The sequence below is a fragment of the Mus musculus genome, chromosome 1 (genome assembly GCF_000001635.26).
Source record: "Mus musculus strain C57BL/6J chromosome 1, GRCm38.p6 C57BL/6J".
Classification (NCBI taxonomy): Eukaryota; Metazoa; Chordata; class Mammalia; order Rodentia; family Muridae; genus Mus; species Mus musculus.
The window spans coordinates 92,436,190-92,449,785 of NC_000067.6; the positions used below are offsets into that span (position 1 = coordinate 92,436,190).

Sequence of the window (13,596 nt, forward strand, 5' to 3'; positions counted from 1 at the left end):
CTCTGTGTGCTGGGGGGTATCTAAGAATGCTGGGGCTTCCTTCTTTTTGTGGCTACAGTTCCTCAATGGATTACTCCTGTCTTGTGACAGGAGTGAGCTCAGGGCCTGAAGGTTGTCTGTGACGTAAGGTGATCAGTAAGGCTTCTCTCCCACTCTCACAAAGGAAGAGTCCTTTCATTACCTGGGTTTCATCAGTAACAGGGTCTGGGGACAGCCACTCTCTCCAGCCCAGTCACTGAGAAAGTTGGAACTGAACCAGCCAGTGGATTAACAGGTTGATAACACAATGACCCTTGTCAAAAGTAACTGTTTTGATGGAGGACTTGTAGGATGAAGTGATTAAGAGCAGGTGCACACATCTGGCCATACCTGCAGGCCCCTACCAGCCGTGACCCATTTCCTGTATAAATACACCTGCATCCATTTCCAGGCTAGAGGGTCCTTCAAGCCAGCGCAGTTTATTACATTGGCCAGCTCTTACCCACCATGAGGCTTTCTCTAGCTCTGCCTCACCCCTCACCTCTCCACTGCTCCGTTGTTCTCCGAACAACCAGAGCCTCTAAAGGTCAGACTGAAGGATGGAGCCAAGCAGATCTGTGGGGCTGCATGCAGGGAATGCCAACCAGGTGGACACCCTGTGCCTCCTGCAGGCAAAGCATGGCCCACAGATAGCTTCAATTCGAAGCTGATCTTGCACTTCCCTGCTTCAGGCTGTGGAGAGGACTGAAGGGTGCAGGGAGTGCTAGGGATGTCTGAGATGGAGGATCCCCACATTTGGATCTTACCATCTGCTGGGCAGTGCCCCCTGGGGCTGTGAGGAAGGAAGCCAGTGTGTGTGTGTGTGTGTGTGTGTGTGTGTGTATGTGTCTTTGTCTCAGTCTGGCTCCCAGGTTGGCTACAAGGAGGCACATTTCATTTCTTGCCATTGATCTGCTGGCTGAGCCTCATTCACAGCCCACTGGGCTATGCTCCCACCCCTGGAATACCCTGGCTCTGGGCAAGTCCATTCGCTTTGCCCTGAGGCTACTGAGTTTGGCAGGAAGACAGGGGCCCTCTGCTTTCAATCCGCACAGCATGAAAAAGATCCTGCTGCTGCTGGCACCACCTCGTTCTAGGAAAATGCAGGTGTAAAGGATTTGTTTGACATTCTGTCAGGATACTAAAAAATGTAGTAAAAGCCAAGCACTTTTGGGTGCTTTGTTATACTGCTTTGAAGACCCCTTGCGGTAAGCCTATACTGCAAATCTCTGGTCCTAGGGTGTCTGGTGAGAATTCCAGAGAGAGCAGGACACACCAAAACTCAGAGCTTGGGTCTCCGGACAAGTCCAGGGCCTTGCAGCTTAAAAGGGCAATTTCCCTCAAATTCCAGTCATCTTCTAATCCTGGGTTTGCTTCCTTTCACATGAGTTTCCCGCTAAAGAAACCCAACAGGAAGAAAGGACCTGAGGGCTGAGGTCCTGGCAGAAGCACTGCCCTCAGGGCTGGCTTTATATTAGATGAAGAGGCCAGGGTGCCTCAGGCTCTTTCCTCCATTCACCCAGCTCTGAGCTGTCTCCTTTCAACGCCCTTGTAGCCTGGTGCTACAGCGCTAACCTTGCTCATCAGCCCCAGGGCAGGCCTGCCTGGCTCCTTGGCGCCAGCACATACTGCTCACAGCCAATCCAGAAGTCCGTTTTGGTAAACAGAACACAGGATGTTTCCAAGCAATTAGGAGCCAGCAGGCTTTAGAAGAGGGGCCCGTGTCAAGCAAGAGAACATTGTTCATTCCTGTTGCACTGGCCAGGCACCCACTTACAAAGTGTAGCCTGACTGCCGGTCCTTGAACCCTCTGGTATTCTTCATCCTGAAGTGGCCACCTAGTCACATGCTGCCCTTACTGAATTGCTTTGCCTGGTGAACGGCTATTTGCTGTAGCACCACTGCTGTGTGGAGGGTTGCAATTGGCAGCAGTCAGATACCTGGGGAGCATGCCAGCTGCCACCAGGCTGCAGGCTGAGCCTAGCGCTACTGAAGATGGAGGAAACCACGAGAGCCTTAAGTCCATGAGGACTTCCTCTGTCAACAGAAAACACAGAACCAGTGTTAAAACAGCGCCCTGTTCCTGATCCTCAAAGTGCAGAGGCGGCTGCCAATGTGGGCTATTCAAAGTGTGTGGTTATCTTTCAGCTCTGATCCAAGCTCTAAAGGGCAGTAGAGACTCTGGTGAGACTGATGAGGGACTGCATCAATGCCATACCAGAGTATTTACCAGTCCTCAGGGCTTAGTCCTGGAGACTGGAGAATACTCACCCTCTTTTGCCCGAGTGAACACAGGAAATGGGCAGATGGACTTCTGTAGCAACACTAATCACAAGTGTCACACTACACCCAGGGAGTAGAGTCATCAGGGGAAGAAACAAGCACTTGGAAGGACTCTTAGGGTCCGAGTGTCCTGACTCTGTCCTGACGTGCTAGCCACCATGGCTGAGGTCTCTGGACTGTGGCCCAGGACCTACTTCTCACAACGCTGCATGCCTGTTCTGTGGGCCTTCAGGGGCAGCAGTGCCACCCAGCCAGGGATAGCACGCAGAGCCAAGATAAAGATGCTTTCTTTCTCTTTGACCCTTCTCAGGGGGCTCACAAGCTACTCAAACCACAGAATCCCAGGGCTGGCCCATTTCAGAAGGGGAGGGGGAGGGGCCGCAGGCAGGTAGGTGGCCCCAGCAGTAAGGCCAGCTTTTCTGGAAGATCAAAGTGTTCTCTTCTGTACTGCCTAATATTGACCTGCTCTCCAACAGTGTTCTGTGTGTGCCTGAATGGAGCCCAGTGCTACCAGGGAACTGAGTGCTAAATTTCATTAAGTTTTAATTAAGTTAAATGCAAGTTACATGTGCTTGGAGCAGCCACAGCAGGGGTCTCAGTACAAACTCACAGCTTAGGACAGCAATTCAGATTGACACCCGCTCCTAAGGACTCTCCCCCCAGGTTCCCATGCAGGAGAACAATAAGATGCCACTGCTCTTTCACCTGGGACTGGCACCCTCATTTTGGATAGCATCATCTGTACTACCCCACACCCTATGCTCAGCTTGCTCTTCAGAGATAAGAGAAAGCGAGCCTGCTCTAAGACTCGGTTCTGCTAGTCTGTGGCCATTCTTCACCCTTTTGCTCTAATGTGCTTCAGAAAAGAACAAATGCTTCAGAAAAGACGCTTCAACAGTGTGTGAGAGACCCAAAGTGCAGGGGTGGGTGGGTGGGGGGCGCAGGGCTGAGCATCCTTAGGCACCAGGCACAAGTGTGCCACGCAGACACAGGAGGAGGGGCTACAGAGCCGGCTTTATTTCTTCAAGTTGGAAGGGTTCAAGGGAACAGCACTGGGGCACGGGGCTTCCAGTGGGAGCTGGGCTTTCAGCAGACCAGCTCTGCTTTGTTTCTCCTCCAGATGATTCCAAAACATCACTAGAAGGTTCCAGAACCTTTTCAGTGGACGCTGATTCTTTCATCTCTGCCCAGGCGTGGGTCAGACTCTTTTTGTTAGATTTTTTTTTTTTTCTGGCAATTTCTTGATCATTTGCTTTTTTTCCTGTTGTCTTGGAAAGCTCTGGAGTTCACAGAGTTGGGCAGAGCAGGCATCTCCATGGCTATGACACGGCTGGGCGGAGGGGACCCTTCACTTCAGCCAGATCCACTTGTCACCCACCTCGGCATTGTACCCAGGGGCATACTTGCGGCCTGGCAGCTGTTGGGGGAAGGAATTAAACACTGTTTAGAGTAAAGACCACTTTTCCAACCTTTAGAGTTGGTCAGCTACTGCCCATCCAGTACCAGGGATACCGGAGAACAGAGATCCATTGTAATGAAGCAGCCTTGCCCACAGAAGTCCTGTCCAGGACAGAGATCCAGATGGAGACAGAGCCCTAGCTGGTTTTTCTATTTTGTATGATGAGCAGGAAGGACAAGAAACCAGTGGCACTCAGTGATAGCTGGCAGAGGAGGCTGGGCTTAGAAAATGCCTTGTTCTCAGCCCCGACTGCCTGCTTGACTAGTGTGAATGGAGACAGTAGCTTAGCCTTGGGAACCAGTGATGGACTTATTACTAAGAGGCCACAGTCCGAGCTGTCTGGCTTCTGTGACACCATCAGTACTGACTCATCAGGACTCCTCCTGGTTATCCTGCTGTTGCCCTGCGTCATGGAGACCTTGTAGCTTCAGAACAGTAGGGCTAGCCTTTTCATGTACCCCAACCAATTGCAAGTGATATAGATTTTGGGGTGGGCGAATTCAGAGCCTCAATCTGGGCTTGGGTAGCAGCTGAGCTGGTCAGCCCACTTACTCTCCTTTATCCGCACCACCCAAGCGAGCTCTCCAGTTCTCATGCCCTTGAGGTCTTACTGAGCTGCCCAGTCAAGGCTCGACTCTTGTGCTGCAGCCTGTGAGGAGCTGGCTCACCGGTGCCTTTGTCATCAGGGCCATCTCCACTGTATAGTCCAAGGAAGTTTCAGCTTAATTCCCTCCTCCCCCAGTGATAAGGCCAGTGAGGGAGCAGGGCTAGCTCTCCTACTCTCACGACCCCAGGGTCAGCTCTCCCCACTGCTGCAGATGGTGTGGGGCTAAAGGGACCAGGTATCACGCCCACCCCCACATCATCTCATGGCAGATGAGTGGCAAGACCAGCTCTCCTGAGACCACTGACTCACTGCAATGGACATTACAAGTGGAGATGTGTGGACAGAGAGACATACTGTGGGACACACTGTGACACACTCCAGCTTCCATCAGAGGTTTCCTATGCTTGTTGTTGTTGTTTGTGTGTGTGCTATATTTTTGGGGGAGGCTGCAAGGGTGAAGGGTGGGTATTGGGGAGGAGATGAGTGGGACTGGGGTACATGATTCGAAACTCACAAGAATCAGTAAAAAAGTTAAAAAAAGAAAAAAGTTATTGACTTACTCATGAATTTCCTATACTCATTAACTGATGGCTCTGATTGGGTCATCAATACTTAAAATATTTGAGGAACTAATTTCTTTTGGTATTTTAGTTAATAATAATTTAGGAACCTAAGAAAAATTCTGAAAAATTTTTCAGGTGATGGCATATTTTGAAATATACCCATTTGAACCTTGGAGATTTTTTTTTTTCAGAATTCACTATTGTAATTACTTCAGATCATTGTCGTGAGTTTCAGTAGTTTGTTGTGTAGGTAACAACGTATTCAGAGATGTGTACTGTGGTTTCCTGGTCTGTACTGAGTTTATTTTTTCCCTTCTTAGAAAAATAAAACAAAACAAAACAAAACAACCCAAAAGAGGCTGTAGTCCCCAGGGCTTTGGTTTGGAAGGAGTGCATAAAGGGAGTGTGAGTAACACAAGTGGGAAGTGCAGGCAGGCATGGGAGACAGCACTGGGCTGGGGGCAGGGAGGACTCTGACAAGGTTAGTTAGGCCTTGGGAAGCCACTGAAATACCCAGGCTTAAAAAACATTGGCAAAGAACTACTTTGGAAGCAAGGAAGCCATGGGAGAGGCCCCTGGAGCTGTCACTGGGCTGAAAGGATGGAGAACTAAGCCTCCCTCTTCCAGTAGCTTTGTCCTTCCCTAGCCGGTGGCTAAGAAGGACAGATAAGAGCCCAGGTCAGAGAGAACTCCTGACAGACAATGTGAGAGATAGGGACCCGCCTAGCACAGCAGGAGGATGCACCACACAGCCGCAAGAGCAGCCTATCAGTACATGAGCAGCATGAGGGCAGCAGAGGCTGGAAGCACCCCTACCGCCCACTTCCCCAGAGCTAACAGAAAGAGGCTTTCCTGCGTAGAGAAGATGGTGGGTCTGGAATGGCCTCAGACAAGACGCACAGGTACAGTGTGTAGGGGAGGACCTGGCAGAACAGCCACTGAAACACAGAGCTTCTCCAACTGCCATCCAGCTGAAGAGGTCCACTTCTTCTCATTTGTTGAACCAATCCCACAATTATGCTTGATGAACAAAACACACACACACACACACCCTACCCACTGTGTGCAAGTTGGCTATGGTGGCTTCACCAAGGTGCAGTTGGGAGCTTGAGAGGCAGTGACAACTGTCATCTTGTGTCTACCAAGTGAAGTTACTGAGGTTTGTATTACACCAGTGGCCAGTTGGTCAGCATGTCCAGGAACTTCCAACCACTACTGTCCTGAATTTTAGACTAGAGCAAGTAAAAACTAGCTGAAGACCACCAATCTGAGGCCTCACCAATGTCTACTAACTGCTTCACAAAAGCCACTCTCTGGAATTCTTAGGGGTATTTAATTGGCCTATAAAATCTAGTGAGGGATGCTCTGTCCCGGGTTCTGGAGAGAAAGCACAAGCACTTGAACATACATAAAAGCACCCTAAGTTCCCAGTATCTAACTGTGTGCTTGTCTGTGGGCTGGAGGCCATGCTGAATCTAAACCAAAAATTAGTTCTTGGGAGGTTGCAAAGGAAGCTCAAGACCCTGCTGCCTCTGGGGAGGACCCTTCGATGCTACAGGATGCACAGGTACTTCTGTTTTCATACAGAGTAAGTCACTTGCCTGGAGCGCAGAGCTATTCCATCCACAGAGCAAGAACCAGCCCCTTACACACAAGCACAAGAGGGATCTCAGTCTCCCGAGTCTGGAGCGGGCCCTGTGCCCGAGTCGCTAGACAGCTCACCTACTCACCCCAGGGAGGGCGGACCTGTGCTGTGAGCCCTACTGTTTCCAGCCCCCATTCCACCGTACAATGCTTCCCCTTGCTATGTGCTTAGGATAAACTCCCAGAAACAGAACTGCTTGCTGAAGCAAAACAGCCTGAAGAGCAGGTGTGGAAAGCCCCCCCGCCCCATGGGTTTAACTTGACTGTGTGGAAGAGCTGGTCTGGATTACTGTGCGGAGGCTTAGGGTGTAGACTCAGCACTGTCTCTCCTTAAAAATCTATCCATGATCTTGGTCTTTTAGGACCTTCACCAGGATCAGCAAGCTGGCTTCACTTCAGTCCTGGCCCACTGACTGCCACTGCACACAAGGTACCTCCTACCCACTGTGTGCAAGTTGGCTGTGATGGCTTCACCAAGGTCCCATTGGGAGATTAAGATGTGGTGGCAAGTGTCATCTTGTGTATACCAAGCAAAGCTACAAGCAACATGAAGGAATGGGGTTCTGAGAGTTGTAAAAGGTCCCCCTCTATCTACATGCCACAGCCTGCTGAAACGTATACTTCAGTCTTTAGCGTGGACTCCCACACCCTACCCCAACCATATGCTGGACTTGGGTCAACTTGTAATACACCAGCTTCCAGGCCCTGGACTCCAGTATTGGGGCCTGAGCACTTTAGACCTGCCAGACTAACTGTCATCAAGTAACAGTAGCTTCCCAACTGGAAAGCTGAGACCACGCCCTGATCCTGAACAAGCCAAAGTGTAGAAGGTAGGGGCTTAGGGTCTAGGCAGAGAAAGAGCTCCAGAATTTGTTACAGGGCCACTGGTCTTTGGCTGAAGACAATGTCTATGTGAAGCTGGACAAAGAGCCTCCAGGAGCTGTGAGCAGAATGAATCCATGGCTACTCACAGAAGGCTGTGGGTCAGATGGGTTCCCACCAGCTCCTCCTCACACAAGCACAAGCGAGATCTCAGGCCACATCGTACCCCCAAACAGGCTATGCTAGAGGCACTGGAAAGCTGGAACTCAGGGCTAGCAGGCTTAATGCTGATGTGCATGTAACTGCACTGCAGCCAGAAAACTTGTAACACTTGTCTTAGAATAGAACAAAATCTCACATTCCAAACCATGAAACTCACAATGTACTGCAGCTAGTGATACATTTCCAGACACATGCAAGTGGAAAATATGACCCTAAACCAGAGGGAAATCAGACTGACTCTGAAATGACGAAGGCGATGGATTAGTGAACAGGGCTATTAAAGCATCTGTTACAAAAGTGCTTGACATGTTCTGGGAACAAAATGACAGATGACAGAAATAAGGGAGAACTGGAAAACAGAAAGGACCAGGCAGGAGTTCTGAATATAAAAGTAAAATTCCTGTGCCGGGCAGTGGTGGTGCACGCCTTTAATCCCAGCTCTTGGGAGGCAGAGGCAGGCTGATTTCTGAGTTCGAGGCCAGCCTGGTCTACAGAGTGAGTTCCAGGACAGCCAGGGCTACACAGAGAAACCCTGTCTTGAACTCCCCCCACCCCCCAAAAAAGTAAGATTCCTGAAGTACAATTCTGTTGGCTGGGTGTAGGGTCACGCACATGTGCTATGTGGGGCTAGGAAGGACGAGTCCTTGGGATTAGCTGTGCTGCACACGGCAGGCCACACCCTAACTGTCATTGCTGGGTGCACAGGAGCAGTGCCAGTCTGCTTTGTGACCACGGGCTCTTCCCAGAGGCATCCTCTCTAACCTGGATCACATCTCCTGGATCTGTCCTCCCGGCTGCCAGTCAGGCATGCCTCCGGCCCTCTGCCCCTCCCATCCAGTCTACTTTTCTTCCAGTATTTCCTTGTTGTTGCATCAACACTTTCATGTTTTCTGTTTCTTTGAAGAGCCAAATGAACACAATGGAACACCAGCACATTTCTTAACAACATAGAAAAGAGCATGAAGACCTAAGAGAACTGACTCCAAACAAAGTAGAAAGAAAAAGGTCAAAATAGTTCCAGTGACCCATGGAAACCTCCATCTAGTGCATGTATAAATAGAGTCCCCCAAACCCTCAAAAATAATGGCTAAACCTTTTCCAAATGCTTTGAAAAATATAGCTACTCCACCAAGAAACTCAGTGAACCTCCACAAAATACAGAGAGACAACCACAGAGGCACATCACATGAAACCGAGAAAGCAAGCAGGAAAGGGGCTGAGAAATCCTGAAAGCAGCCAGAGATAAAAGGCTACAGGGGCACCAAGACCAGGAATGACAAGACTTCTCACTAGAAACAACACGGGTTTGAGGCACAGAGAACCTGCCATGTGTTGTAAGTACGACTGATCAAGCTAGAATCTTGTAGCAATTGAAAATACCTCTCAGATTGAGTTGAGGTAAATACTTTTTAAAGAAAACCAGCCACTGGAATTTGTCACTATCAGACACATATATAAAAACTGTTCAGCTAGTCAGGCAAAACCTGGGTCCAAACAAAAGAATGGAGTACACCCAACATGACAGCTCAGAAAGAAGACAGAATTAGAACGTTAAAGGGTAAACAGTTTACTGTATCTTTTCTTCCAATCCATTGCTTCAACGCTGCTTCTAAAATGGCTTCTAGAAACAACAGTATAGCCATGGAGGAGACCTCCCCTCTTTTCCCTTTTAAAACATGTTTTCTAATTGGCTTACAAAATAGGAGGTCTTGATATTTTTCCCTAAACCCATTCATTGTCTTTGTTAACTCTCTCATCCCATACCCTGTCTTCCTTTTTCTGGCTGGAGCTAATCCTTGCCCAGCATCATCCTTTTCTACACTCACATCACCGATGCTCTACCAGATATTCTCCCTTATGGGGGCACTGACAGCTCCTTTCTAGTTCCTGGCTTCTACACATGCTCCAAGTTAAGCACACAGCTCTAAAGAGTCTAAGCTGGATCCATACATGAGAGAGAACATGTGGTGGTGTTTGCCTTCTTGGCCCCGGGTCATCTGTTTTCTAGCTCTATCCATTTACCTGCAAACTTCATCTTTCCCCATATCTGAGTACAATTCCATTTTGTATACATCACATTTTTTAAGCCATTCAACTGTTGACAAGACATTTAGAAGGCTGGTTTCCTTTCCTGGCCACTGTGAAAAGAGCAGCAGTGAACACTGAGGGCCAGTGTCTCTGTAGCAGGATGTAATGTCCTTTGGGTCTATGCCCAGGGTGGTAGAGCTGGGTCATATGGTTAGTCTATGTGTTGCTTTTCTGTGGAACCTCCATACTGATTTTCATAGTGATGTACCAGTCCACACTCCCACCAACAGTGAATAAGAGTTCTTTCCCCGTAACCTCGACAGCATCTGCTATCATTTGATTTCTGGATAATAGCCATTCTGGTTGGGGTGAGACAGAATTTCAAAGTGGTTTCAGTTTGCATTTCCCTAATGGCCTAATTATATTGAATACTTTCTAAAGTATTTATTAGCCATTAATATTTATTTCGAGAATTCTCTATTTTCCAACGCCCATTTTTAAATCAAACTGTTGTCTTGAAGTTTCTTTCCTTTTCTTCCTCTTTTTCTTTTTTTTTAGTTCTTTGTCCTAAATGTTAGTCCTGTCAGATGTAGAGTTGCCAGATATTTTCTTGCATTCCATAGGCTGCCTAAACAAAATTCCCAGTCCCAAATGTAAACTCTCTCCTTGCAAGCTATTGGTCATGGAGGCCCCAGGATAGATTTCCAGCGTTCTTCTTGGTTACCCAGCAGAACTGAACAATGAGGCAACTTGGTTGTAAAATAGAGAGATGATCAAGCTGGAACTTGGCCAGTAGCTTCTTCCCTGCTGGATGGCTTTCACAGCGAGAAGGTGCTGTACAGGCTAAAGGGTGAGAAAAGGCCTGAGCTCTTACCAGCTGTGAACCCAACAACTATAAACACAACTTGTGAGACAAGGTGTGCTTACAAGTGCAATAGTGGCACTACTATTATAAGTAACCTACAACTCTTGGAATAGATTTCATGCCTACTCCATAGGAGGTAACACATGAGTGTACACACACACACACACACACACACACACACACACCCCTTTGCTCCCAAATTTATGGCTGGGACACTATTGGCCTTAGAAGGAACTGACTACTGTTGTCTGACCGGACACTAAACTGCTCTCTAAATACTTAAGGCTTATACTCACAGATAAATGCCACTATTGACTCAGAGAAGCTTCTCTGGGAGTGACTAACAATGAATGCAGAGACTCATGTCTGTTCAAGGTGCTAAGAATAAGTGATAGCTAAGTGCTCATCCCTCAAAGGATATTTATATACCTCCTCTAAGGCTTAATTAGACAGCATCATGGAAGAGGGAACTCAAAGAATATAAAAGTAGGAAGAAAGGAAAAGGGCTGCAACATGCTATCTTCAGGGCATAAGTGGAAGCATGCTCTCATGAGAGCTGTGGTTGCCTGAACTGTGCTTACAAGAGTAGGCCTGCCAGCAGTCAACCATGGATAGCGGAGGGACTCATGGGGCCCCACCCAGCCCTGCTGAACTATTGGCTACTGACAGATTCTGGAAGTTACCGACTTCAGGTGCATACACAATGGTGATAGATCTGAACCCTTGCTCCCACAGCGAGACCTACCACCTGACAAGGCCCCTCTGAAGGCAGCTGCTAACAGATGCCAAAGGCTTTGCTAGGGACAAATGCAGAGGCCATGAGTGCAGAGACAGCCTCTATCACCAGACCTGTGGCATCATGCAGAATTAAGCGATGAAAGTAGCACTGGTAAGCACGTATGGACAGAGGCCTGAGCATAATGGACGTTTAGAGCATTTGGGTGCCAGGCCAGAGGGTGGATGTGTGATAATGAGTCTGGATTGGGAACGACCTCTGGGGTGCCTGTGTTGTCAGAGACAATGAGAGCAGGAGGCCTCTGACTATGAGTGGCTGCATCCCTGGATGGACATGTAGGATGCCAGGATGCTTGGGAGGTGGTGAAAAGTAGGTGCTGGGGAAGCAGGAAGCAGTGACCACTATAGGCAAGTCTGTTTTCCCTCCGTCCTCAGCTTCTTAACTTCCTCTTAACTACCTACCTCGTCTGCCTTGCCTGGATGGACTGCCCACCCGTGAGTCTCCCAGGAAATAAGTTATTCTTCCCATATTGTTCTTGTCAAGTATTTAGTTGCAGCTACAAAAAAGCAAATACTAGAAAGTCTTCTGAAATGGCAGTGACAGTCTAAACCCCACAGCCCCAGTCTGTGTAGTGTGGTCCGGCCACCTGCTGACCCCTGCCGTAGTCCCAGTTCTGTCCTCTGCCTAAGTCTCCTGTGACTCCTCTTCCCACTGCCAGTGACATTCACCTTTGCCTATCCATTCACATAAACTCTTGTCTTTAACAACACTTCGTCATGGTTCACTGCAGCCCCCACGCAGTCATTAGAAGCATCCTGAGTGTCCCTCCTTGACCTTTCCAGAGTACCCAAGGTGCACAGCTCCTGCACCACCATCTCATACAGCCAGTTTGCTCCTTCTCTTTGTTACTCACGACATGAAGTGTCCTGACATCCTTGTCAGAAGTGCTGGGGTGGACCCACTAGCTGGCTGCTGACATTCCTGTACTTCCCAGGAGTGGCGTGAGGCAGTGCTGGCTCCCAAACAGCAATGACAGCAGAGCTTGCCAGTGAGTGTAAGCAGATCACTAAGTCAGAGTTGTCTGAGGTTTGAGCACAGTGGCTGGCCAACAGTTCTGCTTCCCAGGGAGTGCCTTGGTGAAAGCCACAGATTCCCAGGCTGTCAATAGCTGGTAGGAAACGGACTGAAGGGCCTCACACACTCATCTCTGAATCATCCACAAAGAAATTTCCAGTGGGAAATTTTGTGATAATTGTTGCTGTCTTTAATAGCCAAGAAAATCCTGTCCCTGGGAAGAAAGTCATTTTACTTACTGCCATGCATCATTTCAAGCCATTCTTTAAAATGAAAGCAACTCAGTTTCCTTAAACAACAAATAAACAAAGCTAACATTCCTCTAAATGGTCACACAGTTCTTAGTCAACAAAGAGGAAGCCTGAAGAATGCACAGTACTTCTGAAAGAAAGAGACAGAGCAGCTCTGCAAAGAAAGGCTGCAGGCAACCAGAGTTAGGGTCCTCAAAGCAATGCTGACCATTCCCTCCCTCACTGATGCCCACTCGGGACTGTGCTGCAAGTCTCTACACTGTGACTAAGAGTCGGGGATGCACATCACTGCCGAGGAGCCTGCACAGATAGTTTGTGCCAAGAGGTCTGGGTGAGGTCCTGGCCCAGAAGTGACATGCTAAGGAGATCTAGGTGACAGCTCAGTTAGCACCCAGAGTCCATGCTTAGTATGAACTGAAAGCTGGTGATATGGAAACCCTATGAAAGTACGGGAGACCTCCGCCAGCCTCACAGCATCCTATACATATAAAACTTCTTGAGTAACTAAACTTGTTTTTCAAAAAACACTCAGAAATTAAAAAGAAAAAAAGATTCCTCCAATTATTTGTTTAAAATCTCTATCCTTTCTATCTTTAATTAAATCCAAATGTCCAGTGCCATGGACTCTCTTTGATATTCAGTATTAAGGTCTCTACTGCTCTGATAAAACACTATGACCAAAAGCAACTTGAGGAGGGAGGAGTTTATTTCATCTTACAGTTTATGTCCATCATTGGGGGAAGTCAGGGCAGGAACAGAAACATAGGAAATGGAATCTTGCTGACTGGCTTGCTCCCCATGGCTTGCTCAGCCTGCTCTCTTACACCATCCAGGACCACCTGCCTAGGGGTAGTACCACTCACAGTGGGCTGGGCCCTTCCATATTAATCGTTAATCAAGAAAATGCTCCACAGGCTTGCCCAACCAGCATTCTGGTAGGCTCATTTTTCAGTCGAGATTCCTTCTTCCCAAAGCTTGTGTCAAGTTGACAAGACACCATCTAGAAGATTATTAGAACACAGAA

General features: G+C 48.3%; 1 protein-coding gene across 2 annotated transcripts in view; it reads right to left on the reverse strand.

Annotated features, from left to right (window-relative positions):
• Positions 1-3,296: 3,296 nt before the first annotated feature.
• Ndufa10 (NADH:ubiquinone oxidoreductase subunit A10) overlaps positions 3,297-13,596 on the reverse strand; it is a 34,340-nt gene continuing 24,040 nt past the window's right edge. The window contains exon 10 of one of the 2 annotated variants that reach the window (XM_030242321.1): positions 3,297-3,718. In XM_030242321.1, coding sequence (XP_030098181.1) covers positions 3,650-3,718 — 69 coding nt within the window. In that variant the 3' untranslated portion in view covers positions 3,297-3,649. The remainder of the gene's footprint in view (positions 3,719-13,596) is intronic. The other variant, NM_024197.1, reaches the window with a different exon arrangement.